This window comes from Rhinatrema bivittatum, chromosome 1 (assembly GCF_901001135.1).
Source record: "Rhinatrema bivittatum chromosome 1, aRhiBiv1.1, whole genome shotgun sequence".
Classification (NCBI taxonomy): domain Eukaryota; kingdom Metazoa; phylum Chordata; class Amphibia; order Gymnophiona; family Rhinatrematidae; genus Rhinatrema; species Rhinatrema bivittatum.
The window spans coordinates 337,042,234-337,056,497 of NC_042615.1; the positions used below are offsets into that span (position 1 = coordinate 337,042,234).

Below are 14,264 nucleotides of genomic sequence, written 5' to 3' on the forward strand. Positions count from 1 at the left end.
GTGAAGAAGGAAAAAAAATGAAAGGCAGGGGAAAATCTGGTAATGAGAGGAAGATAGAGGGTAAGCATGGGAGAGGAGAAAAGTGTTCATTTAATTTTTAATTTTTTTCTCACTGAAGGGCCTCAAAATTATTTCTGATAAGGAAAGAGTTGGCCAATCTTCCCTCCTCCTCGCCCATTAACCTCTACCATCCCTTCCCTCCCTGCCTGGAAATAGCGATGGCAGTCAGTGTGGAACCCGTGAGCCAGCAAGCATTTGTAGCTCCTTCTCAAGCACAGGTTTCCTGCTCAGCTAAATGTGTGCAGGAGGGATGGCCACTGTGGGGCCTGTGACAACACCACTGACTCACAGGCCCTGTGGTCTGTGACTGTTGCTGCTTCCATCAGAGAGGACAGCATAGTAGTTATTCATGCAGGGTAGCAAAACAGCACTGGCCCTGCATGGAGATGTACATACAAGGCTATATATCATTTGGTTCCTGCACCATAAATGAAGCCCCTGTGGATGATGACTATAGTGCTGCCTGCTTTAAAACTGGCATAAATCTTTGGCAATGTTATGGATGACTGCGGTCACTTGTAGTCTGTGCAACCGCAGTAGAAATCTATTGCCAGCTTTGGTAAATCTGTGGATCCGGCATGGGTTTAGTGGACAGCACTATGGCATGGCATTAGCCCATCATAGTTGCATACAGTAATGTCAGAATGTGTTAACTGTGTGTTTATCCTTTGCCCCATTCTGTCACCTGTAAGTAAGGAGATTTCATCCTGCTTTCCAGTTCAGCAGAAATTTTGGCTTTTCTTTAGATCCACCTGGGAAATCTGTTGCATTTCTTTCAAGCAGATATGCCAAATATCTGAAGCAGATCTGCTCTGGATTTTCTTGCAGCTGCTTCAGGATTTTCTACAGGTTACATCTGCATAAATATCTGCTTCAGAAGTTCCTTAAAAAAATAATAAATGTAATCCCCCTTTATGTAACATATTGGGACATATAAAATGATATGTCTGATGCTTGTTTGTGAGCTGGGCACCAGTCTTTGTAGGTTTAATAGCAAAATTGGTCAAGTAGATGGTGTACAATTCTTCATGGACCTTACGTTCTCAGGCAAAAAAATCTTTTAAAAGTCCCCTTTGCCAAGAGCTCTAGGCTGATGGTAACAAGGAATCGGGCCTTCTGCATCAAAGGCCCTGATCTATGAATTGCTTTGCTCGATTATTTTTTACAGACTTCAGATGACATTTTATTTTTCGAAACCACTTAAAGGCTTTTTTGTTTCAATAACCTTCGGAAGTCCTCCTCCCTAAATCGGTGAGAGGATGAACTTATGTCAATATGGAAACCATATGTTATGGTTTTAATTTAAAACTGTTTATTAAGAAACAACCGTAAAACAATATGTAGTGTATGGTGACACGCACGTCACACACAATATAAATAAAACATTTTTCAGTATTTTCCCCCGAAGCCAAGGGAAGGAGTATAGCATATACAGAATGCTAAATCTCCCTCACCCTCCCATACCCCTCCTTATCTAGACAAGTGAAACAAAACACTGAAGATGAAAAGCTGATGTGTGTAGAGTGAAAATCATAGGATAATTAGAATAAGAATAGAGAGAATGCATCAATTCACAAAACCCTGTGTCCAAAAGTGGCGACATATCAAAGAATATTACAATTGCAAGTCCTTCAATACCGAACTACAAATAATAGCAGGTAATACCTGAAGATATGCAGTCGATACCTCCAGAAATTACTTCCTGCGCTTAAATCGACTGACTTGTAGCCATTTTTTCCATTAACATTAAAGTATGGAAAGCATTCCTCCATACCCAAACATTTGGAGCCTTATCAGATTTCCACATTATGAGAAAGCTCTTTTTCCCAATGAGACAAGTCTTATGTACAAGAATCCTGTTACCTTTACCTTGAATTTGAAATGAAGCAGGGTTATCAAAAAGAACCTCTTCCAGGTGGAAAACAATATTTTGTCCAAGGATTAATTAAAAGAAATCTGTAATTCCATCCCAGAAATTTTTAATAACCTTACAGATGAAAAAAAACATGGCCGTGTCCCCCCTGTCCATCTTATATCTTTGACAGATATCAGTTGCTGCATAACCTGATTTGAAGGACCTAACTTGATAGATATATACCCGTTTTAAAATTTTAAATTGCATTTCCTGTATTCCTGCATTAACTATTAGAGTTTTAATGCATTTAAAACCTCACGCGATTGGGCAGCTGTAAGCATAATAGAGCTCTCTTCCATTTTTCCAGCAGAGAACCAAGTCCCGGGACAAGCGAATGGTAAGTAAGGATTTATACAGTCGAGAAACTTTCACCCGCTTAAAATCCCTAATGGGAAAAAATTTCTCAAGATGAATACAAAAGATCTCCATCAAATGAGAGTGCCCCAAGCCTCCAACATAATGTTGAAGTTGCAGATAAGCAAAAAAATCCTTAGCTGCCAAATCAAATTTCAGCTGTAGTTCTATGAATGTCTGCAGCTTCCCATCCACACTTAAGACCCGACTAAGTTGCGTGATCCCCTTTGTTGCCCAAGAATTAGACTGCATATTGAGTTCTGGGGGTAAATTTCAGATTACCCTCAATTGGCAAATTGGGAGACAATGCAAATGAATGTCACAGTTGTTCTCACAGATACTGCCAGGTGTTCCTCACTGCTAAAATCAAATCTCCAATTTTTATACTGGGCTGCACTTCGACGCTACTTGCATGTAATAAAAAACAGAGATGTATCAGATGGCAAGATATCTCTCTATCTCTAATGGAGTGAAATGATGAGAATACCAAAGCCAATCCCATAGATGGCATAGTTGGCAAGCCCAATTGTACTTTTCTATGTCCGGAAACCCCACGGCTCCAGCTTCCCAAATATCCGTAAGTTGGACTAATTGGAGTCATGGTCTGCGCCCCTGACAAATTTAGACAACATCTTATAAATCATCCGTAGATCCTTCTTTAAGATACATATTGGCAATAATTGCAACATATGCAACCATTTTGGAAAAATAACCATTTTAAACAGATTAACCCTTCCAATCAATGATAAAGGAAGAGCTTGCCAACTCTGCAGCTTGGATTTTAACTGCATAATCAAGGGTGGGACATTACATTGATATAACCTAGTAGGATCTGACGGGAGAAAAATTCCTAAATAATGAGAGCCCTCCGTCCACTGCAGGGGAAAACTCCCTTGTCCATAAATTCCTCACTCATGGGAAAGGTGCCATGGCCTCAGATTTATCGAGGTTGAGTTTCAACCCCGAAAAGGACCCAAAAAACGAAAAGTAATGGACGGCCGGCACCATCTTTAAAAATGGCATGGGCCATCCAGTGCTCCTACCATGTGACAGGGGCCGGTCAATGGCACGGATAACCTGTCACATGGTAAGGACAAAGGGCCATCGGCGCCATTTTGATTAGTGGCAGCCGATGGCCCGAGAGCGGGAGATGGCTCCCGGGACCCCCACTGGACCACCAGGTACTTGAAAAAGTTTTGGGAAGGTTTGGGAGGGTGGGGGAAGCTAAGGGAACAGTTTTAAAGGGTCGGGGTGGGGTGGGTTTAGGGATTGTTTTGGTGTGCCATTTTTCCTGCCCTCCCCCAAAACAATAAGAGAACCCAGGAACAAAATCGTGGGGTTCTCTTATCGGGAGCCCCCGATTTCTGACGATTTTGAAAATATCGTCCGAAGCCCGATTCACATCCCTAATGCCACATGCTAAATTCATGGAGTGCCCCCTCGTCTTTCAATTATTCGAAAGAGTAAATAACTGCTTCACATCTACCCGTTCTAGACCTCTTATGATTTTAAACACCTCTATCTTATCCCCCCTCAGCCTTCTCTTCTCCAAGATGAAAAGTCCTAACCTCTTTAGTCTTTCCTCATAGGGGAGCTGTTCCATTCCCCTTATCATTTTGGTATCCCTTCTATGTACCTTCTTCATCGCAATTATGTATTTTTTGAGATGCGGCGACCAGAATTGTACACAGTATTCAAGGTGCGGTCTCACCATGGAGCAATACAGATGCATTATGACATTTTCAGTTTTATTTATTTATTTATTTATTTATTTAGAACTTTTCTATACCGACTTTCCAATAACAGAATTACTGATCAATTCGGTTTACATTTTGAACAATAACAGTGACAAGAAAATGTCTTACAAAAAACAGGTAGAAATAACTTGGAGATAAATAATATGGGGTTAAATAACAAAGAAATACAATATACAAAGCCTAATATAGGCTGAGGCAGATAACATCGGTGTGGGGTTGTGTAAAGAGTTTAGGACTGACAATAGGTAGGGAATTACATGTTGGACTTTTGAACTGCCAAGGAGTTGGAGTTGGAAATTTTTTTTTTTTTTTTTTTTTTATTGGGGAGTTCCTTGAGTTATTCTATGGGGTATTCAATGGGGATTCAAAGAATTTTTTAAAGTTGAACTTGTCTAGATCTTGTATAGTTCTCTTGTAGGTTGTTGAAATTAACTGAAGTTCTTATATAGTTCTCTTATAGTTTGATTGAAAGTGACCTAAAGGGGAGCTTGGCAGAGATTATTGTGCAGTCTGATGTTTTGGAAAAGCTTGGTGGAAGAGCCAAGTTTTAAGTCTTTTTTTGAAGATAATGGGGCATTGCACTGATTTGAGTTCTGGCGGGAGCGTATTCCAGAGTTTGGGACCAGCTGTGGAGAATGGTCTTTTGCTTAACGCTGATTTCATTGGTGGTATCTGGAGATTGTTTCGCCATTCCCTTTCCAATAATTCCCAACATTGTTTGCTTTTTTGACTGCCGCAGCACACTGAACCGACAATTTCAATGTGTTATCCACTATGACGCCTAGATCTCTTTCTTGGGTTGTAGCACCTAATATGGAACCTAACATTGTGTAACTATAGCATGGGTTATTTTTCCCTATATGCATCACCTTGCACTTATCCACATTAAATTTCATCTGCCATTTTGATGCCCAATTTTCCAGTCTTACAAGGTCTTCCTACAATTTATCACAATCTGCTTGTGATTTAACTACTCTGAACAATTTTGTATCATCTGCAAATTTGATTCTTACAAGGGATTTCTACCCATAAAGATTCAATTTTGCATTTAGTCTCATGCAGGATATTTATCCTGTTGGACTCTATGCCATCCCGGACATAAAGCGCCACACCGCTTCCCAGGGTAGAAATGGGTAGAAATCCCTTGTGTATCAGGGAAGACTACAGTGATAGGGGTATACTACCGTCCACCTGGTCAAGATGGTGAGATGGACAGTGAAATGCTAAGAGAAATTAGGGAAGCTAACCAAATTGGTAGTGCAGTAATAATGGGAGACTTAATTACCCCAATATAGACTGGGTAAATGTATCATCGGGTCACGCTAGAGAGATAACGTTCCTGGATGGAATAAATGATAGCTTTATGGAGCAATTGGTTCAGGAACCGACGAGAGAGGGAGCAATTTTAGATCTAATTCTCAGTGGAGCACAGGACTTGGTGAGAGAGGTAACGGTGGTGGGGGCCGCTTGGCAATAGTGATCATAATATGATCAAATTTGATTTAATGACTGGAAAAGGAACAGTGTGCAAATCCAAGGCTCTCGTGCTAAACTTTCAAAAGGGAAACTTTGATAAAATGAGAAAAATTGTTAGAAAAAAACTGAAAGGAGCAGCTACAAAAGTAAAAAATGTCCAAGAGGCGTGGTCATTGTTAAAAAATACCATTCTAGAAGCACAGTCCAGATGTATTCCACACATTAAGAAAGGTGGAAAGAAGGCAAAACGATTACCAGCATGGTTAAAAGGGGAGGTGAAAGAAGCTATTTTAGCCAAAAGATCTTCATTCAAAAATTGGAAGAAGGATCCAACAGAAGAAAATAGGATAAAGCATAAACATTGGCAAGTTAAATGTAAGACATTGATAAGACAGGCTAAGAGAGAATTTGAAAAGAAGTTGGCTGTAGAGGCAAAAACTCATAGTAAAAACATTTTTAAATATATCCGAAGCAGAAAGCCTGTGAGGGAGTCAGTTGGACAGTTAGATGATCGAGGGGTTAAAGGGGCACTTAGAGAAGATAAGGCCATCGCGGAAGGATTAAATGATTTCTTTGCTTACTGAAGAGGATGTTGGGGAGGTACCCGTAATGGAGAAGGTTTTCATGGGTAATGATTCAGATGGACTGAATCAAATCACGGTGAACCTAGAAGATGTGGTAGGCCTGATTGACAAACTGAAGAGTAGTAAATCACCTGGACCGGATGGTATACACCCCAGAGTTCTGAAGGAACTAAAAAATGAAATTTCAGACCTATTAGTAAAAATTTGTAACTTATCATTAAAATCATCCATTGTACCTGAAGACTGGAAGATAGCAAATGTAACCCCAATATTTAAAAAGGGCTCCAGGGGCGATCCGGGAAACTACAGACCGGTTAGCCTGACTTCAGTGCCAGGAAAAATAGTGGAAAGTGTTCTAAACATCAAAATCACAGAACATATAGAAAGACAAGGTTTAATGGAACAAAGTCAGCATGGCTTTACCCAGGGCAAGTCTTGCCTCACAAATCTGCTTCACTTTTTTGAAGGAGTTAATAAACATGTGGATAAAGGTGAACCGGTAGATATAGTATACTTGGATTTTCAGAAGGCGTTTGACAAAGTTCCTCATGAGAGGCTTCTAGGAAAAGTAAAAAGTCATGGGATAGGTGGCGATGTCCTTTCGTGGATTGCAAACTGGCTAAAAGACAGGAAACAGAGAGTAGGATTAAATGGGCAATTTTCTCAGTGGAAGGGAGTGGACAGTGGAGTGCCTCAGGATCTGTATTGGGACCCTTACTGTTCAATATATTTATAAATGATCTGGAAAAAAATACGACGAGTGAGATAATCAAATTTGCAGATGACACAAAATTGTTCAGAGTAGTTAAATCACAAGCAGATTGTGATAAATTGCAGGAAGACCTTGTGAGACTGGAAAATTGGGCATCCAAATGGCAGATGAAATTTAATGTGGATAAGTGCAAGGTGATGCATATAGGGAAAAATAACCCATGCTATAATTACACGATGTTGGGTTCCATATTATGTGCTACAACCCAAGAAAGAGATCTAGGTGTCATAGTGGATAACACATTGAAATCGTCGGTTCAGTGTGCTGCGGCAGTCAAAAAAGCAAACAAAATGTTGGGAATTATTAGAAAAGGAATGATGAATAAAACGGAAAATGTCATAATGTCTCTGTATCGCTCCATGGTGAGACCGCACCTTGAATACTGTGTACAATTCTGGTCGCCGCATCTCAAAAAAGATATAATTGCGATGGAGAAGGTACAGAGAAGGGCTACCAAAATGATAAGGGGAATGGAACAACTCCCCTATGAGGAAAGACTAAAGAGGTTAGGACTTTTCAGCTTGGAGAAGAGACGACTGAGGGGGGATATGATAGAGGTGTTTAAAATCATGAGAGGTCTAGAACGGGTAGATGTGAATCGGTTATTTACTCTTTCGGATAGTAGAAAGACTAGGGGACACTCCATGAAGTTAGCATGTAGCACATTTAAAACTAATCGGAGAAAGTTCTTTTTTACTCAACGCACAATTAAACTCTGGAATTTGTTGCCAGAGAATGTGGTTCGTGCAGTTAGTATAGCTGTGTTTAAAAAAGGATTGGATAAGTTCTTGGAGGAGAAGTCCATTACCTGCTATTAAGTTCACTTAGAGAATAGCCACTGCCATTAGCAATGGTTACATGGAATAGACTTAGTTTTTGGGTACTTGCCAGGTTCTTATGGCCTGGATTGGCCACTGTTGGAAACGGGATGCTGGGCTTGATGGACCCTTGGTCTGACCCAGTATGGCATTTTCTTATGTTCTTATGTGCTCCTCTCTGTCATTGCGATATAATTTGGACCCCAGTATAGCACTGTCCCATTGGTTATCCTCCTTCCACCATGTCTCTGAGATGCCAATTAAGTCTATGTCATCATTCACTGCTATACATTCTAATTCTCCCATCTTACTACTTAGACTTCTGGCATTAGCATACAAACATTTCAAAGTTTGTTTTTTGTTTGTATTTTCATTCTGCTTTGTAATTGATAGGGATAAGTTAGAATTTTTTAGCTCAGGTGAGTTTTTAGTTACAGGCACTTGGACTACTTTTCTTATTATTGGAACCTCACTGTCAGGATGCCCTAATTCTAATGCATCATTAGTATCCTTTGAAGATACCTCTTTCCGAACCATGCGCTGCTGAGCGACTGTTGGCTTTCCCCTTTGTGCTAGTTTAAAAGCTGCTCTATCTCCTTTTTAAAGGTTAGCGCCAGCAGTCTGGTTCCACCCTGGTTAAGGTGGAGCCCATCCCTTCGGAAGAGACTCCCCCTTCCCCAAAAGGCTCCCCAGTTCCTAACAAAACTGAATCCCTCTTCCTTGCACCATCGTCTCTTCCATGCATTGAGACTCCGGAGTTCTGCCTGCCTCTGGGGACCTGCGCATGGAACAGGGAGCATTTCAGAGAATGCTACCCTGGAGGTTCTGGATTTAAGCTTTCTACCTAAGAGCCTAAATTTGGCTTCCAGAATCTCCCTCCCACATTTTCTTATGTCGTTGGTGCCCACATGTACCACGACAGCCAGCTCCTCCCCAGCACTATCTAAAATCTTATCTAGGTGACGCGTGAGGTCCACCACCTTCGCACCAGGTAGGCATGTTACCAGGTGATCCTCACGCCCACCAGCCACCCAGCTATCTACATACCTAATAATCGAATCACCAGCATATATATGAGCAGGACATTTCCAACTCCAATCCCATCCCACTGTTCATGCCAAATTAAGTCCATTCATATCATAGCATGATCCGATATTTCAAGAGGCCCTATGACCACCGGAACCACTTTGGAAAAATAATGCTGAAAAATTAGCAGATCCTACATTGGGTGGCATGTGCACAAGATATATGGGTGTAATCTCAATCATGTGGAGGAAGGGTTCACCAGACATCTATAACATTCAGACTGTTACACACGAAAGGTATACCTTTATTCCTGGACAAACAGTCAACTGGGAAGGTCTTGGAACGATCAAGAGAGGGATCACATACAAGGTTGAAATCTCCCCCCACATATCAATGAGCAATTATGAAAGGCAGTTAGTTTGCCTATAAGAGCGTGAAAAAAGCTATGATCATAATTATTGGGGGCATACAGATTACATAACAACCAAGAGGGTTTCCCGTTAACTTACCCTTAATAATCCAAAAAATGTTCTTCAGGGTCAGCAATAACAGAATCTGTGGTAAAGGTTAAATTTTTATTAAACAAGATAATCACCTCTGCTTTTTTAGTCCCAGAGGAAGCCCCGAATGCTTCTCCAACCCACCATCATTTTAGTTTTTCATGCTTGAGAACACTGAAAAGTGTCTCCTGTAACATTGCAATATCCGCTTTTTGTCTAGGTAAAGCTCTAAAACTTATGGCACTTAACCGGGGATCCCAGGCCTGCAACATTCCAGGAAATAATTCTCAAACTATTTGTACAATAATCATATAGAACTGGGATTTTGTCAATCTTAGCAAATGTAGGATGAAACACCCCCCCCCCCCCCCCTTCTAGGGCCCATTCTCCAGACCAAGTATCTACAAATCGCTCTATAATAAAAAAAAAAACAAAACCCAGAAATAAAATATTCCTATACTCATCTCTCCAGTGACGGAGAGAACCCTTCTCGCTTTGTTCCCTCCCCCCCCCCCCCCCCCCCCCCACATCCATGGCTCCCACCAAACCTGGCCGCCAGTATGCAGAGCCTCCCTCCTTCCCAATAATACAGCAGCAAATGAGTCGACTAATGTGGACTAAGTATCTGCAGAGCAAAAAGCAATCATAATAACAGACCTCTCTATATATGTATCTAGGCATCTCCAATTTACCGTTTTAAGTTCATCTCGTCTAACCTCTGACTCTAGCTTCTTCAGCTCCCAAGTTCACTCGACCTTGTTTATTGTAACTTTGTTTCGTCTTCAATGGTAATGTTAATGTTATAACCCTTGTTCCTTGTAAACCAATATGATATGATCAGTTTCATGAATGTCGGTATAGAAAAGAGTTAAATAAAATAAATAAGAAGTAATAATGAATAAACAGATGAACCCAGTTGTATAGTAATACCAAATTGAACAAAACAGTTTCCCATAAAGGAATATAGTGGAAACCGACACCCCATACAAACCACCAATAATGCTGTATTAGAGAACCAGTTTTTCACACAAAAAGGATAAACTTCCATCACCCCTATAAAAGAGGCAATAGAGGCTTCCATGCACAGTACAAGCAAAGAACAGGAATCCAATCAGACTGATGTGGTATTCAAGTCTCAGGAACCACTACATTTTCTGTTGTCAGACTACAAACAAAGACGTGGGCATCTCCTACTGTGGAAAACCATTTCACTGCTCTATTGTGAACTATCCTGAATTTAGAACCATTCTCCAAGCCCTCATTTTCACCAGCTTCGACTACTGTAACGCTCTACTGTTAGGTCTACCTTAAATGGCCATACATCCACTCCATTTATTACAGAATGCCTCAGCCAGAATCCTCACCGGTCACAAAAGATCTGACCATATCACTCCATACTAAAGAGTCTGCACTGGCTACCTGTAGAAAAGAGAACATAAGAACATAAGAAATTGCCATGCTGGGTCAGACCAAGGGTCCATCAAGCCCAGCATCCTGTTTCCAACAGAGGCCAAAACCAGGCCACAAGAACCTGGCAATTACCCAAACACTAAGAAGAACCCATGCTACTGATGCAATTAATAGCAGTGGTTATTCCCTAAATATAATTGATTAATAGCCATTAATGGACTTCTCCTCCAAGAACTTATCCAAACCTTTTTTGAACCCAGCTACACTAACTGCACTAACCACCTCCTCTGGCAACAAATTCCAGAGCTTTATTGTGCGTTGATTGAAAAAGAATTTTCTCCAATTAGTCTTAAATGTGTTACTTGCTAACTTCATGGAATGCCCCCTAGTCCTTCTATTATTCGAAAGTGTAAATAACCGAGTCACATCTGCTCGTTCAAGACCTTTCATGATCTTAAAGACCTCTATCATATCCCCCTAGCCATCTCTTCTCCAAGCTGAACAGCCCTAACCTCTTCAGCCTTTCCTCATAGGGGAGCTGTTCCATCCCCTTTTTCATTTTGGTTGCCCTTCTCTGTACCTTCTCCATCGCAACTATATCTTTTTTGAGATGCGGCGACCAGAATTGTACACAGTATTCAAGGTGCAGTCTCATCATGGAGCGATACAGAGGCATTATGACATTTTCTGTTCTATTAACCATTCCCTTCCTAATAATTCCTAACATTCTATTTGCTTTTTTGACTGCTGCAGCACACTGAGCCGACTATTTTAAAGTATTATCCACTATGATGCCTAGATCTTTTTCCTGGGTGGTAGCTCCTAATATGGAACCTAACATCATGTAACTACAGCAAGGGTTCTTTTTCCCTATATGCAACACCTTGCACTTGTCCACATTAAATTTCATCTGCCATTTGGATGCCCAATCTTCCAGTCTTGCAAGGTCCTCCTGTAATGTATCACAGTCTGCTTGTGATTTAACTACTCTGAATAATTTTGTATCATCCGCAAATTTGATAACCTCACTCGTCTTATTCCTTTCCAGATCACTTATATATATATATATATATATATATATATATTGAAAAGCACCGGTCCAAGTACGGATCCCTGAGGCACTCCACTGTTTACCCTTTTCCACTGAGAAAATTGACCATTTAATCCTACTCTCTGTTTCCTGTCTTTTAACCAGTTTGTAATCCACGAAAGGACATCGCCTCCTATCCCATGACTTTTTAGTTTTCATAGAAGCCTCTCATGAGGGACTTTGTGAAACGCCTTCTGAAAATCCAAATACACTACATCTACAGGTTCACCTTTATCCACATGTTTATTAACCCCTTCAAAAAAATGAAGCAGATTTGTTAGGCACGACTTCCCTTGGGTAAATCCATGTTGACTGTGTCCCATCAAATCATGTCTTTCTATATGCTCTACGATTTTGATTTTGAGAATAGTTTCCACTATTTTTCCCGGCACTGAAGTCAGGCTCACTGGTCTATAGTTACCCGGATCGCCCCTGGAGCCTTTTTTAAATATTGGGGTTACATTGGCCACCCTCCAGAGAATCGATTATAAAGCCCTATCCATCATACACAGTGCAATCCACAACAGTGAAAGCACTTGTCTAAACGACATTATCCAGAAACACATCCCTCAACTCCACACGAGAACAGCAAACAAATCACAATTTGACATACCATCTCTTGCAAACGCCAAACTCACCACAGTAAGAAACAGAGCCTTTTCGTTAGCAGGACCCCACCTCTGGAACTAATTACTGGAACACCTAAGGCTACAAACCAACTCCAAAATATTCAAAAAAGCACTCAAAACATGGCTCTTCAGACAAGCCTTCAAGACTGTATCGGCTAAACACGCGCACCACAAACGATCATGCATTCCTTTAAGAACAGCTAAAACATATTACAAATAATTAACTCCCTGCACTACTGACGATTTACCCACTCTGTTGATATACAAACTATGAGTTATTACCGCGTTACTTCCACTGCTGTAACTTTTTCACCCCTGTGTTAAACCAGTTTTATGATATCCCAACTGTTTTTTTTCTCATTTGTAACTAGTTGTTTTAAATGAAAACTGGAGTGAAGGCATCTAGCTAAACTTCGGTATATAAAAGCTTATAAATAAATAAATAAACTACCCTTAATTTTGCTGGGTATAGTAAGGAGCAATGAAGTTTAGAACACTCAGGAGCAAATTCTTTTCGCAACGTGGAAAGCTTAGCTGAGTGATCTTGAAAGACAAGCACCCATTTGCCTTTAAAATTAAGCTGTTTACCAGCCCCCTCAATCCTTGCAGAATTGCTTCCTTTTGTGCATAATTCAGAAATCTGGCATTTACTACTCGGGGGCTGGCATCTGTCGCCTTCTGTTGCTCGAGCCTATGCGCTATCTCAATCAGCAAACTGCCCTCCACTGGCAGCCATTTTTCAAGGAAGCCTCACAACTTGCCATCCAGCAGATCCTCTTAGCAGACTCTCAAAACTAAGATTATTATGGTGGTCCAAATGTCCCTTCATAACACATGGTAAAGGGAATTTGCCTTTTCAGTAGTGGTAATGTGGACCATAAATAAGAAACAAGAAGCCTGACATACATTAGAAATAACTTAAGTCCCTTTCCTCTATGGCTAATCAATCATGCCTCCAAAGTAGATGTAATTCATTACTAATGGACAGCAATGTTTATGCTGCACCCAGACAGTATCTAATGGTCTAGCATAGGGCCAGACTCTTAAGATGATATAGTATGAATGCAAAAACAGAAGATAGTGGCGCCATGACTTCCTTTGCACTGATTAGTCAAGAGGGGAAAAAGAAAAGTTAGGACTATTCTAATTTTGCAGTAATCTCTGTTTTATTCCAACAATTCTTCAAGGTTCAGACCTAGAGGATCAATCCTGTTGAACAGTGTGCATTTTACATTCTGTGTACATCAGATCTCAAGCACCTAAGAAATCATCATTATTACCATTCTAGAACCTCCTCGATAACCAAAAAGACAGATGGGTTCAATAACTGTGAATGCTCTGTAGTTTTCCCACTTGATCTGGATGTTTGCCCATGGGCAGAATTCAGTATATCATGCTCACAAATTTATATTATAAGATGCCAAAAAATGAGGGGTATAAAATAGAACTCTTTGACCATATACTGGGGACTTTGAGATTTTTTATACCTATTTTCTGCAATCTTATAAAATGTGATCTGTAGTTTTGCTCCAATAAACTAAACCCTTTAATGATTAACTGCATTAAAGGCAGACTCTATAAAATTAGAGTGTGATTTGGGCCCATCATAGCACCTGGTTCATACAAAAGAAGATCTAAAGCACAGAGAAACTGAAAAAAAAAAATAGCCCGTTTACTATAGTATAGTGGAATTGATTTCCCAGAATGCACTTTTGAAAGCAATAACTGGGAGTGAGCCAAATGGCCAGGAGTATTTTAGGGAATTTATATGTTGCAATTACAGAGAGTTATAATGACTGGTCAATGTAGAAGGAGTGTATGGATTACCACAAAAATATGTATGAATCTCTTTAAAAGAACGTTTGCCACCTGA

General features: G+C 40.4%; 1 protein-coding gene across 2 annotated transcripts in view; it reads left to right on the forward strand.

Annotated features, from left to right (window-relative positions):
* Positions 1-14,264, forward strand: part of SLC4A4 (solute carrier family 4 member 4) — a 782,778-nt gene that overhangs the window by 659,301 nt on the left and 109,213 nt on the right. For both annotated transcript variants that reach the window (XM_029598711.1, XM_029598721.1), the window contains one exon: positions 2,283-2,312. In XM_029598711.1, coding sequence (XP_029454571.1) covers positions 2,283-2,312 — 30 coding nt within the window. The remainder of the gene's footprint in view (positions 1-2,282; positions 2,313-14,264) is intronic.